The 24,712-nt window shown below is 48.5% G+C and overlaps 1 protein-coding gene across 4 annotated transcripts in view; it reads right to left on the reverse strand.

The window, feature by feature from the left end:
* Nucleotides 1-24,712, reverse strand: part of LOC125986114 (A-type potassium channel modulatory protein DPP6) — a 42,472-nt gene that overhangs the window by 4,703 nt on the left and 13,057 nt on the right. For 2 of the 4 annotated variants that reach the window (XM_049749539.2, XM_049749537.1), the window contains exons 2-9: nucleotides 8,303-8,417; nucleotides 7,891-7,989; nucleotides 4,640-4,734; nucleotides 4,317-4,391; nucleotides 4,168-4,220; nucleotides 3,836-3,917; nucleotides 2,605-2,725; nucleotides 31-185 (exon numbers count right to left, since the gene is read on the reverse strand). In XM_049749539.2, coding sequence (XP_049605496.1) covers nucleotides 31-185; nucleotides 2,605-2,725; nucleotides 3,836-3,917; nucleotides 4,168-4,220; nucleotides 4,317-4,391; nucleotides 4,640-4,734; nucleotides 7,891-7,989; nucleotides 8,303-8,417 — 795 coding nt within the window. Of the gene's footprint in view, nucleotides 1-30; nucleotides 186-2,604; nucleotides 2,726-3,835; nucleotides 3,918-4,167; nucleotides 4,221-4,316; nucleotides 4,392-4,639; nucleotides 4,735-7,890; nucleotides 7,990-8,302; nucleotides 8,418-14,373; nucleotides 14,561-18,597; nucleotides 18,746-24,712 lie in introns of those variants that run through there. The other 2 variants (XM_049749538.2, XM_049749540.2) reach the window with 2 other exon arrangements.

A 24,712-nucleotide genomic window follows, 5' to 3' on the forward strand; every position in this document is an offset into this window, starting at 1 on the left:
ACGAGCAAGTTGAAGACAACAGAAAGCAACCTTGGGGTAGTGGTACTCCTTGCCCGTCGGGTAGGGCATTCCGGTGAACATAGGCAGCTCCATTTTGGGCACCAAGGTGTCGTTAATGGTGGCGTACGCCAGCCGAGCGCCATCCGGAGACCACCAGTGGGCCACGTGGGAGCGGAAAATCTCCTCTGAAATATCACAAGATCAAAACATGGGATCGTGACGTGGCTAACGTGCAACTCAAAGTACGTTGTGACGTAACAGAAGTCATATTTGACTTGCATTGAGCATTGAGCACATTAGCAAGTGTGCCCCCTGGTGGAAAGACGTCATCGGCAGCAAATGCGAGCACATTTGTATAAGCAAATATTCTTCTTGCTTATTGCAGAACACAAATCAAAGAAATGCGTTAGACTGTGGTGTGTCTATTTATTTATTTACTTATTTATTTATTTATTTATTTATTTATTTATTCATTTATTTATCCTCTTTACTGCCTAACCTTGCTGTTGTTCACACATCTGTGTTTCTCTTGGTTTGCCATTGACATGTTCATGAAGACATTTATTGTGATTCAGTCTTCCACCTCAATAGCTCAAGTCGCCACACGGCTTCTTCCACTTGACTCCCAACAAAGGCGAGCAAAGCGGCAGCTCGGGCTAATTGGCTCTTCTCAAAACGGCGACGCGCATGTTCCATTCAAAGCACGAGAGGCGCGACTGCTGATCACGGCCAACTCGACGATTGACTCAAGGACCCTTGAGCGCGGCGGCCTCTAATGGGCCTCTCCGCCTTTAAGGCGAACGATCGCACGTGGTTGGGCAAACGTCCAGTAATCGCCACCGGGCTCATTTGGTGCAATTAGCGGAGGCAGCGGCGCTATTGTGCATTCAAAGAGCTCGATTTTGTTCATCAGGGAGCACCGTGTTGAGCAATATGATTTTCTTTTCTTTTGAGAGTCACTTCTTGAGATAATAAAGACATCAAGTGGAGCAAAACTAGCATCATTAAAGCAGCCGATTTAATTTTCAATCCTTTTTTTTTCTTCTTGATAAATGACAGTGAACCCTTCAGAAGCTAGGGAATGGCTCTTCGCCGCCTTTTCAGATTCCTAACGAGCAGACCCAAGTGCTGCGGGGGCGCTAAAACTACTTTTAATTCTTTAATCCAGTCCAAAGAGGATTTCCATGATCAAAAGTCCTAGAGTTCTATTTTGTGTTTTTTTAAAATTCCCCTTCTACATTGGTGACCTGAATGAAGATTAGAGAAACTGGATGGATGCTTATTTCAAATGGAATTTCGGGGGAATAATTTTTCAAAATGATGGCGTGGTTTTATTTATTTTTTTGTTATCTCACCTACGAACGATTTTAGCTTGCTGTTTGTTTTTCCCAACGGTGCTCGAGCGAGTCTTTGTTTGTGAGGCAACGAACAAAACAATTGATTTGAACAGAGCGTCGCTCGCTCCGCCCCGACTGCGGCGACGGCGTCACAAAATCTCATCAGGGATGCTTTTGTGGGATTAGGAGGTGAGACGGCAGCGAGAGCCTCAGCAGCGATGCAATCTTGTCAATTTATTAAAAACGCCCCCCCAACCCCCACGCTGCCGCACTTCAAAGAGAGGAAATCTGAGGTTGACATCTTTACTTGGAAGTCGGCCGCAGGAACACAAATACCCGTAAGGCAAAAGTGACTCAAATCAAAGTCAGGGCGGGTGTTTTTTTTTTTTTTTGGCCTTTATCAGGACTCAGCAGAATACAAGGAGCCGTCAGGGACGTAATTCACGATTACCTCTCACTCCATAGATCTGAAATAGCCGCCCAGGAATCATCTTGGCGGTTGGACAATTGCACACACTCCTGTTGTTTTGTATTTGCAGTCTCCTCCGTCCACGGAAGACAAAAGCCGTGATGCGAGAGCCGGAGGAGCTTCAAGGCCGAGAGATTACTGACCAAGCTTTTCAGCCGCCCTGTTTGCCTCAAATCTGCCGCTCAGTGACAGGCAGGCGGATTTTCATTTCTATTCAGAGGCAGCCTGAGCCTCCGCTTGACCTTGACCCCCCCCTCCCCCATGGATAGACCCTTGAGGGCCGCACAAAGTTAACAAGATGGGTGGCTGAATAAACTACAATTATCGCTTGATCGATTTTGGTCCAATTTGTGCCCGTCGTCCAGATTCTCATCAAAGCTTGCCGTCTAAATAAAAACCGTGTAATCCCGCAAGTAACCTTTTGTGACAGCGGGCGCACAATTACATTCAATTAGATTGCAGCGGACGGCGCGGCTTTTGCTCGCCCTTCTTGCAGTCGGCGCTAGTTTGTCTCCATCTTCCACTACGTTGCCGTGCGCCACGCCACGCAGCTCCGATATGAATCGCTGGAGCGGAGCGCGCACGCCAACGGCGCCCATACAAATTCATTAGCGGGATGCTAACGCAGCACCCGGCCCTCCTTTTGCTCCTCTCGCTCTCTTTTTCATTTCTTGATACATGTGTGGTGTCGTCGCCACCGCTAGCGAGGAGCGCTCCACATTTTCGACGCAATAAAACATGCAAGATTTGAGCAGAATGCAAACGAGGCTTTTTTTCAGTCGCCAATCTCCACCTTACCTTCGTAGAGCCAATCGCCGAGGCCATTGAAGATGACGCCCTCCTTCCCGGAGGAGACCAGACGGATGGAGCGGCTCTCCACCGTCGAGCGATAGTAGATGTTGTTCTCGAAAATGAAGATCTACATGGAAGGGGGTAAGGGGGGGGCATAAAGAGGGTGTCACGAATTGAAGAGGAAAATGCAAACGGTGGGAAAATGTTGGCCAGAATCCGTCATTGCTGGCAAGCTGGAGTTATCGCGCTGCCTCACCCTAACGCGTCTACGGGGCAAATCTGCTCGCCACCTTATCTCAAATTGAGCCTCAAGCTTTCTTTTCCTATTTCTTAACGTGTCCTCGCCCATTGCGCAAATAAAAGTTTAAATCCGTGCGCTGATCTCTTGCGTGGGGCGGGTTAAAGGCAAGGCGCTAATGCGCCGTTGGCGGATTGTCACCTGAGATAAGGCGACGCCGGGCGCACCCCGCTCTCCTCTGCATGCTGATAAGCAAACGTGTGACTTTTCATCAGCGGCTCTTGATGGCTTCCGACTATTTGTTGGCCTTGGCAGAGGTCCGCAAGGTGCTAGATTTCAAGATACTTGCGCAGGTTACATTTGTAGGAACACGCAAAGGCTTCCGGCGGGCAAGGTTTCAAATTCAGCTTTTCAGAACGTGTCAGGATTTCAAATGAAAGTTAGCGTTTCAAACGAGGACTGTATTTTAGAAATAAGCTTTTAAATCAGCCTTTGAAGACAACGCTAGGTTGGGTTAGACTTTCAGATCGGGCTTTCGAGCCTGGCTTAGTGGACTTGAAATAAGGTTTTGGTTTGCAGCGGATTTCAAATGATTGTTTCCGAGGTATTTTTGTCAAGCTGCAGCTGCTGCACAACCTCGACATTCACACCACGATCATTCTGTCTTTCTACTGTATTGACTCCCTGAAAAAACAAAATAACAAAACATTGTGACAAATGTCAGCCATCTTGGGGAAAAACCAATCTAGTCGGCGTGCTAATGAATCCAGCGGCAAGATAGCAGGTAATGAACAGCGTTCCGCTGCAGGATGTCATCAATTTGCTCGACGCAAGCTAATTACGTTCCAGCGAGCGCTCGCTTAACTTTGTTGACCTGCAAAAGTCAACTTCAGTTTGAAAGCGCTCCACTTAACTAACGACCATTTTTGCCATTAATGCCCCGGACTCTGGAGCCTTCAATGAAGCTAGCGCGAATGTTTCTGGAACGGCGATCCTCACCAGTTGCTGGCCCTGCGGTCCCCAGCCGGCGTACTGCAGCTGAGCGTTGCGTACCTCGGGCGGGTTTAAGTTCACCGTCTCCCTGGAGACCCCCCGCCCCAGAACAAAAATAAATAAGCTCCTTTCAATAATAATTCATAGGCGCAATATTTTCACTGCTAACTTGTGGTGAAAAATGGAATGGAGAGAAAATGGCCACTTTCTGCCTTTCTGTCAAAGCACTTTGAGTCATTTCAACGATTTACGTCGAGACTCGAAAGTGTGCTAGTTTTCTCGTTCGGTGTATTTGTCGTATTTTGCGATTGCACAGAAATGGAATTGCGGTGACTTACGGCGTCTCCAGGCTGCAGATGATGTAGAAGGCCGTGTAGGAGTACTGGTACACCTGCAAGGAGGCACACAAATAAATCCTTGATGGTGTCGAGGGTTTAAAAGAAAAACCTGACATCCAAAAGCAGATTTTTCGGCAAGCCGAGCTCACCGGCGCCACGTTATAGGCCAGCAGCACATGCTTCATGTCAGGGGACACCTCGTACTTGCTGGCTTTGTACATCTCCTGCAGCAGAAAAATGTCACATCATTTCAATTCACGGGCTGCTCGCATTCATCTCTGCGCCTCCTTGGAGACCTTTACAGCAAAAAAAAGGATTAACTACGCGCAGCACATTTTTGACTCATAATATTCGATTTAATGAAGCTTTAAAATAAAGTGGGGGGTGCGGTGCGGTGGGTATTACTGAAGCTGCGGTAAAATTAGATCGGAGTTCCTCGCTGACTGTGCCTTCCTGTAATTGGACGACTTACAAACTTCTTGTGGTGCACCAGTACGGTCTTGTCGTTGTTGTCCACGTTCAGGAGGACCACGTTGCCGTCACGGTCGCGGTACAGCAGCTCATTATCTGCAGAGGACAAGACAAGAAGCAGTCCACGTTAATTTACGGAAATACACGTATCATCAGTACGCGGGGGGGTCGTCTGTCCTTTCCTTCCCTCGTTTGTAAAATGAAAGGCAAGCGTGTAAAGCCCTTCAAGGTGGGAAGACGGCGGACGTTGATGCTGCTTGTCCTCCTCGCTTAACAAGCCTTTCACGTCCACCTTTAGCCCATCAGCTCTCCTACGCTAAGCCGGACACACACGCGAGCTCACACAAACACACACACACTCAGCGGTGGCTGAGCTAATTAGCACCCGGAGATTGTTATGCGGTGTGTTTGCTAGCTGCTAGCTAATTGACCATTAGAGGTGACTAAATTACCATTACAGCGGCTTTGATTGGCGACGTGCTCGGGGGAGCAGGGGAGGATATTTTTAGATTGTTAAAGTGCTACGTTGGCCGCCCCCTCCCTCTCCTTTCCCTTCACTGTATTGTCTCTTTGTCACACAGATCCAGCAGAATACTAAAAAGCCAACAAGTAAGAAGAGTGGTTTCATTTTGGCTCCACGCGGCGCATTCTCCAAATTCAAAAGTAAAAGTTGTCCACGGTTTTTGAAAAGCTGACCGACTGACGCGCAATTTCGATGTCATTGATACAAATGAAAAGTTTTTGAAGAGCGGCGGCACCGCGCATACGGAAGACGAGCTGTCAAGTGCGGAACCTGATGTGCAACTTTGCTGTCCCGCATAGACAAGAAGAACTTTCAAACAGCCGCAGGTAGATAAAAGTAGCTTTTGAGTCCACTGCGGCAATCACAAAAAAACAAAATGATGACAGAGAATTTATGTGTGAACTCAAAAAGGTAACATGGGCATCATTACTTATGTAGGGGTTCCAATGTAAAAATGGAAAAACAAACTTTGAAAGCTGAGGTCATACATTCTGACGACGCGACAAGAGTTCTTCATGAAGGCAATTAAGACTACCGTAATTTTCGGACTATAAGTCGCACCGGACTATAAGCCGCACTAGCTAAAATTTGTGATTCAGGGTTCAAAATTTGAGAAAAAAGTAGCGGCTTATAGTCTGAAATTTACTGTATATTTTTTCCTTGCAGTTTTGCGTTATTGGCGGTCGGGCTGTAAACAGGCACGACATGTGCTACAAGGACAAAACACACGTCGCCGTTACGGGACACTGTCAAAGTCAACATTTCTTCGCGGGATCCCCAGCTGGCTGAGAGCAGAACAAACGGCTCCCGCTCGCTAAATTAAAATGGCCAGCAGCTGCTCCAGTCCCAGCGAGGTGGCCCGCGGGGTTTTGAGGGGGGGGGGGCTTTCACCTTGGCCGAATAATCTGCGTCTCCCAACTGTAATCACCTGACTGATTTTGAAAGACGTCTCACCATACTGATGACGGTGAGCATGCCAATATGTCTATAATATATCTTTAATCGCACACCCATATCAAAACGATCCCTTCTCAACAGCATGTGCCCTTTAAATTCTGATCCGCACAACTTGCTGTGTGATCTTTCGGAGTAAACGACACGACGTCCAAGAAGAGACGACTTTTTTCGTTATCCTCCGATCTTTAATAAGCCGGTTGTCGCCACGGAAACCTGCAGCAGCTGTAAAAGTCCTTGTGGCCTTATCTCAAACCTGATTTCGCCGCCGTCAAATCTCACCCTCTATTATTCAAATCGACCTTCATGTCCATATTTGATTCTCTCCGAGCAGAGGCGGCCTCCTTTCTAGCAATGTGAATATACATTGTGTTGCATGCTAATATGTAGCATGTTAGCAACGTGCTCTGACTCATCATCTTCATTTGAGAATGTCTATTGGATCGACACTGTGTAGTTTTTTGCTCCATGCTAACACGTCATCAAAAAAGGGTAGCGAGACAATTGCTAAAACATTAACAACCAGAGTGGGGGCTCAAAATCTGAGCAGCTTGGCTAAACACACATTTTTTTAACAAAATATTTACTTGGCTGTATAATTTCACACTTGAGAGCAGATTTGCATACGAGCAATTAAAAGGCCCAATTTCCATAAGATCCCGTTTAAAGTCAATTCTCATTAGCCAGACTTTGTTACAACGTCTCGTATCAGAACTTATTTTGCTAATTGGACGGCGCCTTGTTCTAGAAGAAGCGGTACGAGCAAAGTCGATATTATTCTTTGCCGATAACGAGCGTCAAAAGAACTCGTCGGCAAGGAGCTGATGAAGCGCAAATTCATTATTTTATCATCTTGAGCTAGAAGCGCTAAAGTTTTACGCGCCGTAATGAAAGCGCCACATGATCACCTTATTTAATGTCTTAATTGTGTTAAGGAAACATAAAAGCGGCGTTCCGTTTTCGGCGTCCAAAAAGGTCAAATGTGAAACGCGTTTGCGAGCAGATGCCGTTGGACCTTCATTGTAGCGATTCAAATGAACCCAAGAATTTGCTCTTGACATGCGATTTAGCGCTGCTTGACTCTCGGCAACAACGTGTTGAAACTCCAGCGGAGATAATCAAATCTCGTACGCTGGCAGCCGCCTGCCGCGCAGCTTCTGTTCAGCTCCACACCGAACAGATGTTGGCCCCCAGATGTGTTCATGGCACTTTGTTCTCCGCTAAGCTCATTGGACCGTGATGGACTCGTGTTTGGGGCGGTGCCAAAGCGGGCCACCGGGGAGGAGTAGCATGCCTCCGCAACATACGGCGAGCAGAGGTCACGACCTCCCGGCAATCACGCTGCTCATCGGCGCTAATGGGAAAATGTACGGCAGCCAATCGGGGAGGCCGGTAAGATCGGGGACAGAAAAAGAAAATCTGCCTCGTTATCCCGTCACGTCTGGGCGGCGAAGCCTGCCGGCGGTGTGAGCACAGAGGAAAATCAAGTCTATAATTTGCCTTCCTGCAGCCCTGCGAGAGTTTGCGGCACGCTGCGTTTTATTTATTGCGTCAATAGTGGCGGCCCTCGCGCGCCTCCTGCGGCGCCCTTGAGAAATACGAGCACTGCGCTCGAAGGTAATTGGACGTGCGCAATAAATGGTTCGGCCCGTGGACGCAAACGGGCTTCCTCGATGGCTGGCGACTTTATTGGACCACAACAACGTTTGACGTATTTCTTAGGCGGCAAAGATGGCTCCAAATTCGGTCAGATGAGGCTTAAAAGGCCGACTTACTGCTGATCCATCGAGCGTTGGGGTCGTGGACCTTGAAATCTTTTCTGAAAAGGTCCTCCACGCTCACTTTGCCCTTGAGAGCCAGACGGTCATCTTCGCCTGTGAAGAGAAAGAAACCAACACGTTGTGGGAGGTGCAAATGAGCATGAATACCTCAATACCGTGACTGCCTGAATATCAACGAGGACCCGAGATCCGCTTGAGTAGAGAGCGGCGCCTCGTCTGCTCGGGCGTTTCAACTTCATTTCATCCGACGCGACTTCCACGCACGAAAGCGACGGACGTCAACCTTAACTTCCGACTTTTCCGAGCCACCTTGGCCGCGCTGATGTTTGGACAATGTTTTGCATTGTTTGCGCTACGATTTATTAGTGAGCTAATGGCTACGCGATAACGGCGCACCCCCGCATACCTGGTGTCAACAGGATGACGGAGGTGACGATCAGCGAGCAGATGACCAGAATGACAAGGAGGGCGATCGCTATTCCCTTCCAGTTCCTCTGCGGCGGGTTGCTGCCCACCAACTCCTGCAACGTGGGAGGGGAGGGGGAGGGGGGGGGGGAGGCAGATGCAGCGTGAGAGTCAATCAGGGCGCAATTTGCACGGAGATGAAGACAGGATAACAGAAAATTGAAAGGAGCAGTGTGTTGGAAATGAGAGAGGAGTGACGACACGACGATCGCTCAACAGCTAACGAGATGAATCAGAGGGAGCGCAGTAAAAGAGGCGGATGAGGGGGCCGGGGGGGGGAATAGTTCCCGCCTCGTGCATTTCAAGGAGAAAAACAACGGTGGCGCTGGGAGAAAGAGGGTGAGGAGGAGGAGAGGAATTTTCCTAATGATCCGCACACGGGCCGTCGACGGATTTGACAGGCAAACACAACCTGTGACACATCTGCGCTTGAACGCATCGCAGCAGATGAGGATGGGAGGGGGGGGTTCTGCCAAGCAAGATGTGGGGGGGTGCCTAGTTAAAAACAACCTTGACAACCTTGCAAAAGTAGGAGAGCAGAAAATAGCTTGCTTCCCTGACAGCTCGGGAGGATTTGCTAGCAGGCGTAACATTTTGGACCGACTGCAGCAGCCAAGATCTTCTACCTGCACTGAAGCCCCCATCATCGCTTTCAGTTGGTCTGTTGCATTCATGTCACTATTTCCAAATTGTCTCCCATTTTTAGTAACCGAGGTTGCGCCGCGGTTCCTGCAAAGAATATTATAAAGCTCACACTTCCCACAGTAACGAGACCAAGCCCGCTCGTCAACATCATTTTGTAATTGGTCCAAATATTATGTGTCAAACTTCTTTTTGTCGCGGGCCACATCCAAGTCACAGTTTCCATTAAAATTGTCAATCCAAATAAATGTACGAACGTCTCGTTATATTTCTAATATCGGCTACACAACAAAGTGACAAATAACTCGTTTACAAAACAGAGACTAATAAAAACTGTATAAATATTTAAAAAATATGAATGGGAAAAATTGCTAGCAATATTTCAATTTTTTATTAACGAAAACAGTTATTTTAGAATTGACATATGAATTTCATGCGCAATTTGTCTTTGCAGGCCACATTAAAATTACGAGGCGGGCCGTATCTAGCCCCCGGGCCTTGAGTTTGACACATGGGGTCTAAAAGGACCCAGAGCATGAGAGTATGATGGATTATGCTGATGATGACAACAGAGTTGCTAATTGGTTGATAAAACGGAAAGAAGAGAGCAGATGAGAAGTGACCCCCGCGCTCCGCTCGTAGCTCCCGCCCCGTAATTGAAAAAGAGCCCGAGGCCTCGTTAGTCGGCGCGAGCGGACCAGTTGTTATGATCCAAATGAATTACAAGCCAAATGGAAGACAAAATGAACCAGAGTCCAACAATTGCAGGTGCAGACAATAAGCTCAGCCGTGCCTGCCATGCAAAATGCCATTTTCTCCTAATTATGTGTTGATCTTCTACTTTCAGAACAAAGCTTCTTTCATTTGGACTGGAAATCCCAGTGAGAGTGTGTGTGTGTGTCACTTTGCCAACACTTTATAATTTTGTGTGTGTGCATGTGTGCTCAGCACTGGGAGAAGATAAGTGGGCAAAATGGCGACAGGATTGTAGAGAAGAGGAGCGACAGACAGCACATCGGCGTGGTTGCGGGATGCGAGATGCGATGATGAGTCACGTTATAAAGGCTTCTTTGTGCTCGTCTAATAATAGCAAGCAGCTGATTGGGCGCTAGCTTGCATGCCTATTGTGGAACCGCAAAAAAATCTTTCCTGTCTTTGTCCCACACAGAGAGGTTCAACTAAATAATAAAAATAGAAAATATTGGAGCGCAAGATCCATTGATCCTCAAAGTAGTGTGAATCACATCTTTTCTTGATGCACGTGCAGTGATACACACTTTTTTTGCACACATTCATCTTGTCGACAAAAGCGGAACAACGCGGAAGCCTTTCCGCCCGTTTCATCACATTCGCCGACAGCGAGCGTGAGCGAGGCGACGTGTCGGCAAATGCGATCCGCACAAACGCAGCTTGGCCTTCATCGTTACACCCAACGGGCGTCATGATGGATTGCCGTGGAGGACGCAACTACCTTTCAACTGACTGAAATACAAAAAAAAAAAGAAGGCAAAGCGGTCTAGCTTGCTGATAACGTTTAATTCCCCCCTCAGGAATGATATCGAACAAAGCATCAGTGAACATGTGCTGCTTCTACACAACTCGTGTTCTGTAAATTGTCAAGCAACTCAACTTTTATCAACGATGATGGACCATTCAATGGAAGGTAAACAAGGAGACACTTTGGACATTCATCCTCGCGGTGTTGGCGCCTTGGCCATCGGGAAATGCTATCATGCAGCGTTGGTCTTCACCCATCGCTTCAAAAAAGCACGGCGGAGAAATTGTTTTTCTTATTGTGCCGCACCGAGAGCATAAAGGATTGAAAAGTAACTTTTCTTTTGTTCTTATCATCTCGCGCCTCCATTCCGTGACGTGCCGCCGTCCGTCTCGCCACCATAGCAAAAATAAATTGCCGTCACGGAAAGAATGCAAAGGCTCACACAGACTTGCATGAAATGAGATGCGGCCGCATACTCGCATTTGTGTGCGCTGGGGTCTCATAAAAACGCGGCCCCTGCTGATGTTTGCTCGGGCTAATATATTCCGGCCCGCTGCTTTTTCTCGTCTCTTCTTTTCTTTTTTTTATTATCGCCTCCTCAAACAAAATATGAACATCCATGTGAAAAGAAGAGACCCTGGACCGCTTATGGCCGCCGTTCAGTTTGATTGAAGTGCTTTCTGGATGACAAAACTCAGATGCTTATGAGAACTTGTTTCCGCTCCATTGATGTGAAAGAGCGACCCAAAAAAAAAAAAAAAAGAACAAAACGTGTCTGACAAAACGACCGAAATCTAAATTGAATTACGACGCTGGAATCAACTGGAAGGAAGGAAGAACTTGGCGGCCATTTTGCAGTGTTTTGACTCATCCGTCAAGAGCGACGACATGGTGTTTCGCCAACGACAATTCCAAGCGATGTGCGTTTATCGTACTCTCAAAAAGGTTTGGGGCTTAAATGTCACGATGAAGCGTAAATGCGCTAACCTTTACGGATGAACTCATTTTGACCTTTTGAGTGACTCCAATTACTTGAAATGCAGACTGAAAGTTTGGAACGTTTTTTTCTTCTCCTGCCGCTTCAACGTGGCCACTACCGCCGGGACGCCATGAAGCCTCGACTTAGCTGTCAGATGAAAAGTTCAAAGACGCTTGGCGAGGGACGGCATGAAACGCAAACGTGAAAGTGGCGGCGGATCGCTACGTGGTAGTGAAAAGCTGCTTAACAAGCTTTTTGTCGAGTCGATAGTGTCTGGCCACGAGCGGCGGGTCAGCCCGTCCGTGTTGCTTTGACGACGGAAAAATCTTTCACCAAGGTGGAAAAATAAGCACAGCCTTGGTGAGGTCAGGCAATCGCTCTTTTTTTTCCGACGTGGTGAAGCAGCATTGGGCTCAGGTCCCGAGACCTGACCTCAAAGTACTCTCCGCTCTTAATAGCTCGTCGAAGCGGTCGTCCCACTGAGCATCTTATCCAAATTAGCGCCGCCTAAATTTACACTCTCAGAGTAATGAAGTCAATTCGCCATCAGGATTCCGAGACGCAAAAGTTCCACATCGAGGGACTCGGGCTGTTTTATCGATTTCGACGACAATGGGGAAATAAAGTCAGCCTGGAACAAACGTGAGCAGGTAGAACATTTTCGACGGTGGCAAACATTTGCTTCACGTCAACTTGAAGCACCGGTCTAAGCGTGACCAAAGCGAGCCATCACGTGATCGCTTGGCCAGCGGCGTCATGCATTTTTCATGACAGCCAAGAAAGGAGGAGTGAAATCAAATCTGCGATTTGAGAGAACACAAAGGTGATCTGCTCGCTGACGTCTGGCAGCCGGCGAGCGAAACACGGGCCCCGGGCCCGGTCCCGAGCCCGGGGCCGGTGTAATTGTCAGCCATATTGATTTGTGGGCCCGTCGTCACGGGCGAGGTGACCTTTTGTTGGAGAATAATTGCTCTATTAGCGACTTTATTCAGGCACCTGCTGGCTGGCGTGCGCCATTATCGTGCAATCCGAGTTCTCGAGCCGGTAAAACAGTGGGCCGCTTGTGATATGTGCGGCGGGCCCCGACAGCCGCGCTGATTGCAACCTTCACTCGACGAGCGGCAAACAAAATCACTTTTGCTACATTGAGCCAATTCAACAAGCAGCTGCCGGCGCACAAACACAAATAAGTCCAAAAAAGGGCCCAGTTGTTTTGCTAAGCCGCTCGCTGCGGCTTTCAAGCAAACCAAGGTTAGCCATTTTTCATAAACACTTTTTCTGCTAACTGTCACCAAGCACAATAGAAATAAAAATGACTACCAATAAAAAAAATTTAAAAAACGCTCAACATCTTTTCATACAATGACTCATCAGACCATTGTGTGCAAACACAACATATGTGCCAGCCACATCATTCAAGTCCTCTTTTGTCCTTTCAGTTATTTGCGCTAATCAGCACTGGAAAGCCAAGAAGTGCCAGGAAGTCAGCTTTGCCTTGCGTTTGCGTAGCACGGCCATGAAAATCCCCCGCCGACCGCATCGACTTTAACGAGATCGATAGCGCACTCGGCTCGCGATTCCTCCCCCTGACTGCTGTTTGCCTTGGCCATTGATCGCTCCCGTTCACTCGTGTCCAACTAAGCGTCTAGCTCATCCCGACTCAGCTTTCCCTTGCATGGCAGATTAGCTCATCTTCACATTTTATTTGTGGGAGCCGATCGGCTCTGAAAACTGAATCGTTCCAATCGCTGAATATTCATCACGGCATCTGAGAAACATTTAAGCGCTGCTGATAATGGTAAGTAGTCGTGGACCGGCCGGCCGGCGCCGCCCGATTAAGGGCACGCGACGAGCTTGCCGTCAAGGACCAAGTGCAAACGGGAGGCCGATTATCAGTCTGTCAAGCAAGGCGCTTCATCTCGGCCACGCATCTTATCGGCCTCATTAGCCCAAGCAAATCATCTCAAGAGTGTCAAGTGCGATAGCGACGGGTGACCAGGCAACCAGCCTCCCTCCTGGAAATGAAAATGAAAGGCTGTAATCAGAGCTGACAAGGTTGTCACATGAGTCCGGCCTCATGTAATTGACTAGATCCGGAAGATTCCAAAAGAATGCAGACGTCGGCGTTTACACAATTACGGGTGAAGGGCAGGAAATTTTTCACATTTACATAGTAAGGCAAGATAGTGAATTTTGCAAATATTCCAGTTGAGGTTCATTCAACTCGGGTTCAGAATGAAGCGGTCAGATTTGAATTTGTGTTAAACGTAACACACCTGACATCAGTGCCCCTGATTGAGCTCGGATGTTCTAGAGGGCTTTTCCTGACATTTGCAAGCCGCGATCTGCCGAGAGACTCCAGCGACTCTTTCTTTCTCAACCGGTCCGGTCCGGTCGGGCACATGCTGACTGCACACGCGTCTCTCAAATGCAAGCAGTGCCGCTACTGTTTACTCCCGTCTTGACTTGATAAATGTCCGGGAATTATTATTATTTTTTTGCTGCCTTCCTGTCCTGTCCACATCAGCACGTTTCCTCAATCAAGTGTGCGCAAAATCACACATTTGCCTCATACGCCGCTGCCGCGAAGACGCACATTCAATTTCATTCAGCCGCGGTAAAGAAGATAATTTTCCTGATTGCCCGCGCAAGCAAAGCTTTTTTGAGCCTCTCGTCTCGTGAGTCGCTTCAGCCATCGATTGGAAGAACATGGACATGTGAGCCTTTGGCCAGAGATGTGGAGTTGACGAGCGTGCGAATGCAATTCCCTGGCAACACACGCCAAACACAACGCGGGGTGCAAGTGAACGCGACTCTGCAGCGGGGTGACGCGCACTTTGTGCCTCAAACGGGCTGCGATGGATGTCGCATGCCGGCTGATTTGCGCCGCTACCTGCTCCTGCTGGTGAGCCGATTTGGGCGCGTTGCTGTCCTTGGCTGTTGTCATTGTCGGGAAGCGGCGGGGGCAGCCAAACAAAAATGAAGATATGCGCCCGTGTGGCGGCAACCGGTGGGTGCCGGCTCAGACAGAGGAGGATGAAGAAGGAGCTCGTCCAATGAGGAAGGTGAGGAAAGGACGCGCTGCTCGGGACTAAAAGGAGGAGGAGGGGGGAGAGAGAGCGAGCGAGCGAGCGAGAGAGAGAGCGAGCGAGGGCTGCCGCGCCGACGACGCGCATGCAAATGAAGCGCCGGGACCTCCATGTTGAATTCATGAGGAATGCGAGCTCATTGACTATTAATTGGCCACCCCTGGAAGTTGCTCATTTGCATGGCTAATAGTTTAACGGGAGAATAAATGCACCTCTGGGCAAGTCAGCGGGCTAAGAGAAGCCTCACTTGGCGCGGCAATTGCTCTTAAATAAAAATAAAAATAAACTTTTATGAAAGGGTTTCATATAAGTCTTCTGCAGCGCCAACAAAGCTAAAAGGTGTCCTCTCCTGGATTACAAACGTTTAGCTTTTGTCTTTATTGCGATTGACACCCTGCGGGCCGGGGGTGAAAGTCCCGTCGTTGCTCGAAAGTGGCCTCGAATATTCAGCCAACCTTATTAGCTCACAAACAGAGGCCATCCAGATGGTCATTCTGATTTTGTCATCGGCATGGCCGCCAGAGAGACAACTATTCTTCTATCCATCTTTTATTTTCTTTCCATCCCTCCCTCTTTCTTCCCACCCCACTGTTTGCCTTGACTGCTTTCTCCTCCCTCCCTCTCTGTTTCTCTTGCTCTCTTGTTCTCACTACCTCCAAAGCCACGCCACACTCTCAGCGTCCTCCATCATGTTTGTCAAACGAGAGCGTCAAGGAGCGCAGCGGCCACCCGCGGCGTACGAAGACGAGGAGGCGGCGGCGGCGGTGGGGGGGAACCCTTCCAAAAAGCATTTAATCAAAACAAGTTGCAACTTTTGTTTTTGGGAAGCCCGCCAGCAGGCTGCAGGGCGTCTGGGGATTTGACGAATGATGGATGATGTCGGACTTTGGCGGCCTCGGCGACGTCTTCCTGCCTTGTGACAGACGATTATAAATTTCACACAAAAACTCGTATTTTGCAAAGTATCATTTCATGGCACGATGCTACGATATCAAGTACAGCTTATATAAGAGTGACAGTTGCGTAACCCTGACGTAAAAATGTCCAATTGATGCCCAATGAGTCATTTTACCTTCCCGATCTCACGTGCGTTCTTTGAGCGTGTACCTAATAAAGTGGCCAGTGTGTGAACAATAAATGCCTGTAATAAATGGATGCGGTGTAGGTTCAAGAGATGCTTCCATCTGGACCGAGGGGGCCGATAATGGAGCTTAGATTTTGTGCCTCTAGTTGCCTCCCGGTGCAGATAAATGTTAACGAGCCTCTCAAAAGGGAAGCAGCCGTGGCGGCGGCAACACAACGATGACAACAGCAAAAAGGCTTCACACATCCGGCGATCTTTTGTTTCGCTTTGTGTGGAGATCACAAAAGCCGCTTCGCTCCACTTTCTTTTGCAACCGAGGCCCGCCTCCTTCCCTTCCTTTTTGACCAGGACAAAAAAATCGACCAACCCCCCTCGGAAAAATATTGATGGAACACCGCCGTGACTCGGCAAGCGCGCTCCAAAGAAGATTGAGTGACAAATAATCCTCCCCGGGGAGATGACGAAGCCAGCAGCGAGTGGATTTGGATTGGAGCGCCTCTGGACAGACGGACGGAAGGGCTGAGTACCAATCAACTTCTCATGGCGGCAGTCAAGAGCATGCTAGCAACACATCATGATCAAAATGCTTTTTCCTCTCGCCACTAATTCTTTGCAACATGGGAATGCACGTGAATTAGGCCACAATCGACGGGAAAAAATCTAAAAAAAAACATTCATGAGGCCAAGGAGTGAAGCTCTCTCTCTTCAGAAAATGTTGTCTGGGACACGGGCCAAGGAAGAGAGCTTTTCCATTTTGGTGTGTTACCAGAAAAAAAAGTGCTGATGTTGGATCGGAATTTACATTTTTGTGAACATGGCAAGATGGGCTAATTCCCAAGCAATTTTCCCCTTAACGTCCGCGTGAATAATGCATGAATGGTAATGGCTGCATCCGCGCGCTCGCACGAGGAGTATTTATGGATGCCCATCCAAAAGGCACTGCTCTGCAAACGAGAAGATCAGGGCTCATTTGGAAACGCAATGGAGACACTTTGACAGCCACACTCGCGGGGCTTCCTACTCAAGCGAGTCAACGAGCCCATCTTCTGCATGCCAGTGATACAAATAGATAATGGCCAGACGAGATGATGGCGACAATATTAAATTGCTTCACTCGGCTCGTGAAGAAAAGCCAGACGTCGTTCTGAGTAGAGCGTCATGGGAAGGAGAAGCCGCCACTGCCGCATTCCCCCGTTGCACGAAAAGCGCTGGGCTCAGCCTTTTGCCGCTCTCGCCCCAAATGAGAAATGTTCCAAACAACCTGCTCGTCTCGCCCCCACCCCGAGGGGCCGGGAGACAATAGCAACAAGAGCGTGACTGATGCACAAGTGCCGCCACGCCGCAGCTCGCCGTGACCTTAAAAGCGGACAACAACACCAGCCGGCGCTTCAGGTGCGGACAGCGACTTGCGCTCCGTGAAAAACGGCGTCCGGCAGGGGAACGGATTTGTCACGCTGGGCCAACAAGTCCTCTCATCACAGCGAGACTTTTTTTTTTATTCTTCCCCTGTGAGGAGGAAAATTTTGCACGGACACGGATCTTTGTCAGCCGAGCCTCTAAGAAAAGCGGACGAGTGCCATCTTACGTCGAATTAATGGCGGCGTCAAGACGTGTCATCCGGCTGCTGCTCGGTCAAGAGCAAGGACAGCGTACGTCAAATAGCGCCCCTAGGGGTGAAATGGAGCAAGTTATAATGCATTCCGAAGCGGGCGGGCCAACAGATAAATGCACGGTTAAGTCCGCGCCAAAACGGGCACGCTCATTAACGCCGCAGTTAAAACATAAATATTTGATGGCAACGTAAAAGGCTTCTCGTTGAAGGCGGCACGCATGCACAAAGCGGGAGAGCTTTGGCTTGGCGCCGTGCCACCGACAATTACAAACGTCTCGGAACCGCAACGTTGCTAAACCTTGCCAATGAAGGCATCTTGCGCGGTTGCTCAAGTGAGCGCAACCAATAGAGAGCAAAGCGCTGAACAAAACATTCAACCTGGCTTCATTTCTGCTCGTCTCTATTCAAACGGGAAGCCAACTCACGAGGCAAGGCAAACATGAGCCCGGCTGCCGGCTTAGACCCGATTGGGCTTGAGTACAAGTTAGCGGCGCACGGAGGCATCAGGTCAGTCCTGATTAGGTTCCGAAAAGGGGCTGCGTGGCATCGCTATTCAGGACCGGCCGGCGCGTTGATTGTCCCGTAGGTGGTTGATATCAACTTGCCTTGCCTCCGCTCCTCGGACTTTGAGCCTACTTTAGCTGGCAGAACCTTTTAAAAGCTCAGGAAGGCTTGCGAGAAGCCTCTCAGGGGCAGACGGATCTGTCACATTACTTTTTTTCTTGTGCTAGTTCCGCCGCACCACATTTGTCTGACAAAAAAAAAACAGACACAGCTGCTTCGGAAACCTAAAGATGCTGCTCCAAAATCCATTTGTTTGACTCTAACTCTGCTAAATGACTCATTTAGATGCGTCCGAGGGCCCCCATTAACGTAGCTTGTTAGTTAGAGTTGAACAAGACAGAAGGCAGCTCGCTGACAAAGAGCAAAATTGGCTTTGATGCCACGTCACTCACTTTGCTTCCCTTTCCTCTCTCGACGGCCACGGAAGGCAAAAGCGCCTTCAACTTCAACTGGCATGTCTTCACGTCTTTGCTTCTCATCTTCTCACGCACGCTCGCCTTTGTGCTCATCTTCAAACGTGCTATCCAAGCGCAACGCCCTTTCAAGAGGCAGTCAGCGGGTCCGATTGTCGGCGGAGGCAAGCTACAAGCGCGATCGTTGCGGCACGTGACTTACTCACGTCATTTGGAAACATTCAAAAAAATCAGGAGATTACAAAAAAAAAAGCCCATTTACAAGCCTAGAGTAAGTTCCATGATTGATTGTGTGGGTGTACCTAATGAAGCGGCCAATGGGCGTGCTCCACATGTGGCCGCATCCGCAACTCACCCTCCAGTATCTCTTGGCTGTCTCCACCCTGGAGGGCTTCCTGCCGAGGCCCAGCGGCGTCGCCATCGGATGCTCGAACATCATCGTGGCGACGGCGTACACCTTGTCCTTTCCACGGTGCGGAGGTTCTGCCCCGGCATCCCACGGGCGCTTCCCTTCTTCAGCCGGCCCCGCCCCGCCCCGCCCCGGGCTGGCCCATTAGCGCAGGCAGACAAAAACAACATCCGTCCATCCATCCCTCCATCACCAAACTCCACCCCGCCCTTTCATAAAGGCTAATGGAGCTCGGCCGAGACGGCCTTTTCTACTCCGGGCTGCTCCAGGAGTGCCTCGTAATAAACTGCAACGTGACTTATTGACGACTGGCAAGTGCGGAGGGGAGGTGCGGCGCGGGCGGAGGTAATTCAACACCTGCAAACGAGCCGGCGCAGAGGGAACAATCAGCCCTAAAGTGTTTACGCCGCCATTAGAGCCAGATGACGAGCCTGACCCAAAAAGTCTGGCTCAAAGTGTCCTTTTGGAAATGCACCAGGCACCATGTTGGTATGTCAACTTTTTGGACCTGTCAAAGAAACCCGCCGTGTGGCAGAACGGTAACCGTGACGACGACCTTGGCCCGGCCCACGCAAAGTGATTAAAAGCATCTCGCTGATTTTCAACATGCCGTGAGCCGATTCAATCCAAGCGGGAGCTCGCGCGCAAACGACGTGGGTGTGCAGAGCGACTCTTAATAAGTCGTCGCTGCCGCGGTGCGTCGCCCACTCGTCTTCAAAATCCGAGTTTTGATCACGACAACACAAGCTTGACTTTTTTTGAATGCCACGCTGACAAAAAAGGCAGTAACGAATTATCTCCATGCCCATCTCATTTCAATTTGGAAAATTCCATGAGGGACTCTTGCGACACAGGAGCTCCACCTTATTAAAATAAAACACACTTTAATCAGAGAAAGCAAAAAAAATAGATAGGATCTTAATCACATGAAAATGACATTTGTTCATTCTTCATCCTGCTGGTGACGGCGGCGGCTTACGCAAGTTGAAGATGGAGACATAAATACGTCAACCAAGAGCGGGCAACGACAGGTTATTAACGATGCTCGGCGTGCTATCAAACGACTCGTTTCACTTGCGGAATTTATCTGAGGACCAAAAATTCCTAAAGTCGTTCAATTGCGAAAAATCTCCAGCCTCAGAAGCCGTGTTTGCGCCGAAAGAAAATGACATGAATCATTGATAAGCCCCATCACTCGGCCATCATTCAAACGCCAAAGTGGCCGCCCAAGATGCTCACGTGACGCCGCAGCAGGAAAAGAAAAATGGACTTCAAATCACAGCGCTCTTACCATGACATAATCATTTATGTCACTCTTCTCCTTTTGTTTTCAAAAGCTTATTTTCTCCACTTTTTGATCGCAAACGTTGGCGGAATACAAAAGCTCTCAACAGGGGCCTGGCAATATTAGCTGTGGAAGGAGAAAACAACTCTAACGATTCACTCTCTGACTCCCACGGCAACCACTACTGGAGTGGTAGGGGGGAAAAAAAAAAAAAAAGGATCATTTGCAGCCCTGCAGTCGCTTCCCATCTGAGGGTCGTTCCTCACGCGGGCAGCCGGGGTAAGGCGCATTGGTCCCTGCCGCACCGGGATGGAGTGCACGGCCGCCCAACAAATAAAAAACAAAAAAAAAAGAAATGGATCGGCCCGAAAGCTTCATTTGGACCAGCAACACACCTCTCCAAAAACAAGCTTTCCGACATTTTCCAAACGAGCCACAAAGTTGATTTTGGAACAACAGAGCATCTGCTCATAAATAATAAGTGAATCATCAAAAGCGAAAATGCGTGCGCGCTCTTGTGTGGAGTGTTCTTCATTTTGCCGGGCTGCAAAACCCTGGAAAGCGCAGCGGCCGGCCATAAATTTTGCGCTCGTTATCTTGCGCCATCTGTCGCTGCCAGCAGATGGAGCGGGAGGAAAAAGTTAAGTCGCCTTACCCTAATCCGACTTTGAAGCCGCATTCAGAAATTAACCTATGTCGGCAAATTAGCCAGATGAAGGCGATGCCAAAATAATATTGACACCTTATGAGTGGCAAAGTAACGCACGCACCAAGTGATTACATCATCTTTGTCGAACAAATCCATGATCAATTCAAAGCACCCGAAAGAGAGCAAGCAAAACGACTCCAGTTCATCGAAGGGAGCACTAATGGACGAGGCGGAGGGAACATCAAGTCAAAGTCCTTAGCAACCTACTCTTAGAAGGTCACAACACACAAATGCTGGACATCCGTTGCTATGGTGACCTCCATTAGGCAAACTTGTGAGGCTTGTGATTGTGCTTTTCGACAAGGAGCCTTTTGACCGGGCCCGCCGGCGCTTTTACGCCAATAGTTTGCCAGTGTTAAATTTCATGCGCCGCTTTTAGCATCCCCACGAACGCGCACACACACACAGACACACAGTCGTAAGGTTTTATGACGTGAAGCCCGCGAGTGAGCCCGGATGTAATCTGCTGAGTCAGGCAAATGATCGCACCATAATGTGTTGCGAGCGTCAATGTTAGCACAACCGCATGAAGAGCACACCAACATTGTCAGCGGCTGTGCTCACAATTTGTTGCTCATTCCGGAGTTAGTACTTAAGGGATATATAAATATAGTAATCCACCAAAAAACGATATCATGATTAGATCGTTGAGATGAATGGAGATGCCACTCCCCCTCCTCACACACAAAAACTGTAATGTGTTTTTTAATAAGAATAATTGCATTTTGTAATATAGTACCTTATAAAAACTACAGCAATGACATCATCGGAAACACTGAGCCACTTTTGTTCTTCAATTGAATGGATATTGATCTTTACTTTAAAAGCGTTTGGGAAAAGTTAAGTGCTGGCTTCAAAATAAATAGTCACTAATTCGAAAATGGTTAACGATGCTAACCGCTGTAGTGTTTGGATGGCACCTGCAGTTTGCTAGCGTCTTCTCGAAGAGCTCGAAGGTTGAATTGAGGAGCGTCTCCTCTGCATTTTATTTTTGCATTTCCAACAAATCTTTCCTTCCAGTACTTGAGGAAAAGAAAGCAAAAAAATAAAAAATAACCCACGTGACTTTCTAGAAAACAGGCATACTTTATTGTTGCCCATCCTGGAGGGAGAATTTTCCATTTGTGCCTTCTCATGGATGGCAATCAGAGAAATACAATTTCCCCTGAGTGTGTGCGTGTTGTGATATTAAGATGCGACCGTGTGTGTGTGTGTGTGTGTGTGTGTGTGTGTGCGTGCGTGTGTGTGTTTATCTGCTCCTCGTCGTCTTAATGCAACGTGCAGCTGCAAAGCCATTAGAGTGCAGACTTAAGTGTGACGAGTTGGTTGGCAAAAGTACGTGACGTGAGCTTCACACACACACGCGCGCACACACACATCGCGCCCAGCCCGTGTATGCGTGTCACGCCAGGTCTGCCTCTGATATCTCCAGAGTCTCATTACCAGTGTGCTGATTGGTCCAGCCCGACACAACAAGATGACTGCAAGTATAAAAAAAAAGTAAGAAAGAAAATAGATGTTTACTCACTGCGGAGAGTGGAAACAAGAAAATCACACCACCGGGACGACACCTTTGATTGCAAAAGTAAAGATCTATTTGGACTTTTGTTTTTCTTTTAACTGTTTTTAGTTGAGCAGCCTAAACGCTACCCGAGGAGCCGTCTAATTAACGAGTGTGAAACGAGAGGTGCTGCGCTGACTTAAAAGAGGAAACTGCAGAGGCTCGGAGCAGAAACAAACAAAAAGGGGAGGGGGAGGTGATGATTTGAACTCAACTCTAAAACCCGGCTCGCTTAAGACCCAAAATGACAGAAGGATTCAGTCATGATGTCATTAAAATCTATTTTTTTTGTCCAAATGCACTCAAGCTATCGTTCTGGTATGTGTGCGCCTTGACCACACGGGGGCACTATAATACAGACGGTACTGCACTGGCGAGTCAGCTCCTCTCAGCTTCTCAGTACGGCAGTAATGTCACTCTTTACAGAGTCAAAAGAATATATACCTGTGAGTCTTGTTACATTAATAACTTGTGTAATAAGTCATGCTACCACTCAGGGGCATAGTTGGAGCAGAACTCAAGAAACGGTCTCGCAACGAGATGACCAAAACACGTTGGCTGATCTCCAAAATGACATCAGTCAAAAAGATCTTGGCTGTGCTGCTTGAAAGCAGAGGCTCGAGTCAAAGGGGGTTTTGAAGCTCACTCGACAGGGGGCGGCCCAGCGGGCAGGCGGGCGGGAGAGCCCTTGATCCCGGTGGGATGGAGCCCTCGTCGGCTCGGCGCCCTCGTCGGCTTGGCGGGATGAAAATGTCACCGGCGGCAAGGGGGAAGGCCTCATTACGACACAAAGCGGAGGCCTGACAAGGAGAAACTCTCGAAGCGTGAGGAAAGGCTTTCAAAATGATTCTCACGTGGACTGTCGCAGCTCGGATGAGAAGTCATCCATCTGCCTCCCTTCAAGATTGACAAGGAGGGAACATAACGGAGCGCTTGCATCGATTTCAGCTCAGCCGGGACTTAACGCGCTAACAAAGACCTCGAGCGGCACTAAATGAATCAAGCTCATGTTCAGCTCAAACGCACTGATGATCTGCACAACCAACACCAGCTCGGTGGGGACTCGGGATGGACGAAATGCACAGCAGAGACTTTTTTTAGTCGAAACTTTAGATGAACTAAGAACAGAAAAGAATACTAAGATATAAATTAATGTATCAGGTTTTCAAGTTGCTCATTTCGGTGTTGCATACAGCGCTCCAGCCAATTCAGTTTCAGCACTAGGGCTAGCACCCCACCAACGCTATTTTCAGAACCATGGATAGCACTGCGGTCAACTTCAGTTCCAGCACAGCGGATAGCACGACAGTAAACTCAAATTTCAGCACTGCGGTTAGCACCATACCAAACTAGTTTCAACACTGCTGATAGCACTACAGCCAAGTTCCGTTTCAGCACCACTGACAGCACCTACGGCTTTCCAAACCACAAACTTCTATTTAAACACCGCATAGAGGACCATCAAAACTAGAGTTTCAGAACCACTGATAGCACAAGCGGCAACTGGTATTTCAGCACCACGGATAGCACCTTGACCAACTCCAGTTTCAGCACCGCTGACAACCCGCGGTCACTGCAACAGCCGATATGTGCTTCAGCACAGCGGAGAGCGCTCTCGCTGTGAGTTTCAGCACCGCGGACAGCGCCAACCCCGATATCATCTCTCTAACCAACTTCCGCTTCAGCACCGCGGACAGTTTAAACAGGGACCGGATGATCAGACTACAGAGGGATTTGACTTCATGCACAGCGTCTCCCACGTGCACGTTTGAAGAGTGGTGACGTCACGGCCGCGTGATTATGAGCCATTCGAGTGTAAAGAACCCGCAGCCTCTTTTTCCTGCGTCTGAGGGGTCGGAGTGAACGTGACGTGACGACTTTACTCGGCATTGCGAACTGTGCGAGTTCCGTGCAGAGAGCAACACCGCCACCGTGTGGATTAAATGGTGCAAGAAAGCCCCAAAGGCTGTTTTTTTTTTTTCTTTATCGATCCCATATTATTTCACTCCTGACTGACTAACATATGAGCATCTTTTTTGATGGAAGCTAAAATCTTCCCAATTGATTATCAAAAGAATGGCAGCAATAGAATAGGTGGTCACACATGTTAATTTTTTATGAATATAAATAAACGGAATGTGACATTTGCTACAATAGGTGCAAAAATCAGTTTGTACTTCAAGCTCTGTCTGCTTATGTGCAAAGCATGCTGGGAAAGAAGAGGCTGGCGCAAAGGTGGTCTGTTATAAAACGGCACAAACGCAGACAGCTTCCTAAATGCATTATACCCACGCTGACTCAATTACTCGGCTGCTGCAACACAACAGACCGCTGCAAAAAATGTCTTACCATTCAATCCCCCCCCCCCCCCCCCCCCGCCGTTTATATATAAAAGAAAAGTGCACAGCAGTGTATCCATGCATCACTGACCAACCGGAAAGAAGAATAGTGAGGCAGCAGCATTGAACTTGATCTAAATAAGAAAGACAATATCAAAGTATTTTTC

This window comes from Syngnathus scovelli, chromosome 18 (assembly GCF_024217435.2).
Source record: "Syngnathus scovelli strain Florida chromosome 18, RoL_Ssco_1.2, whole genome shotgun sequence".
NCBI lineage: Eukaryota > Metazoa > Chordata > Actinopteri > Syngnathiformes > Syngnathidae > Syngnathus > Syngnathus scovelli.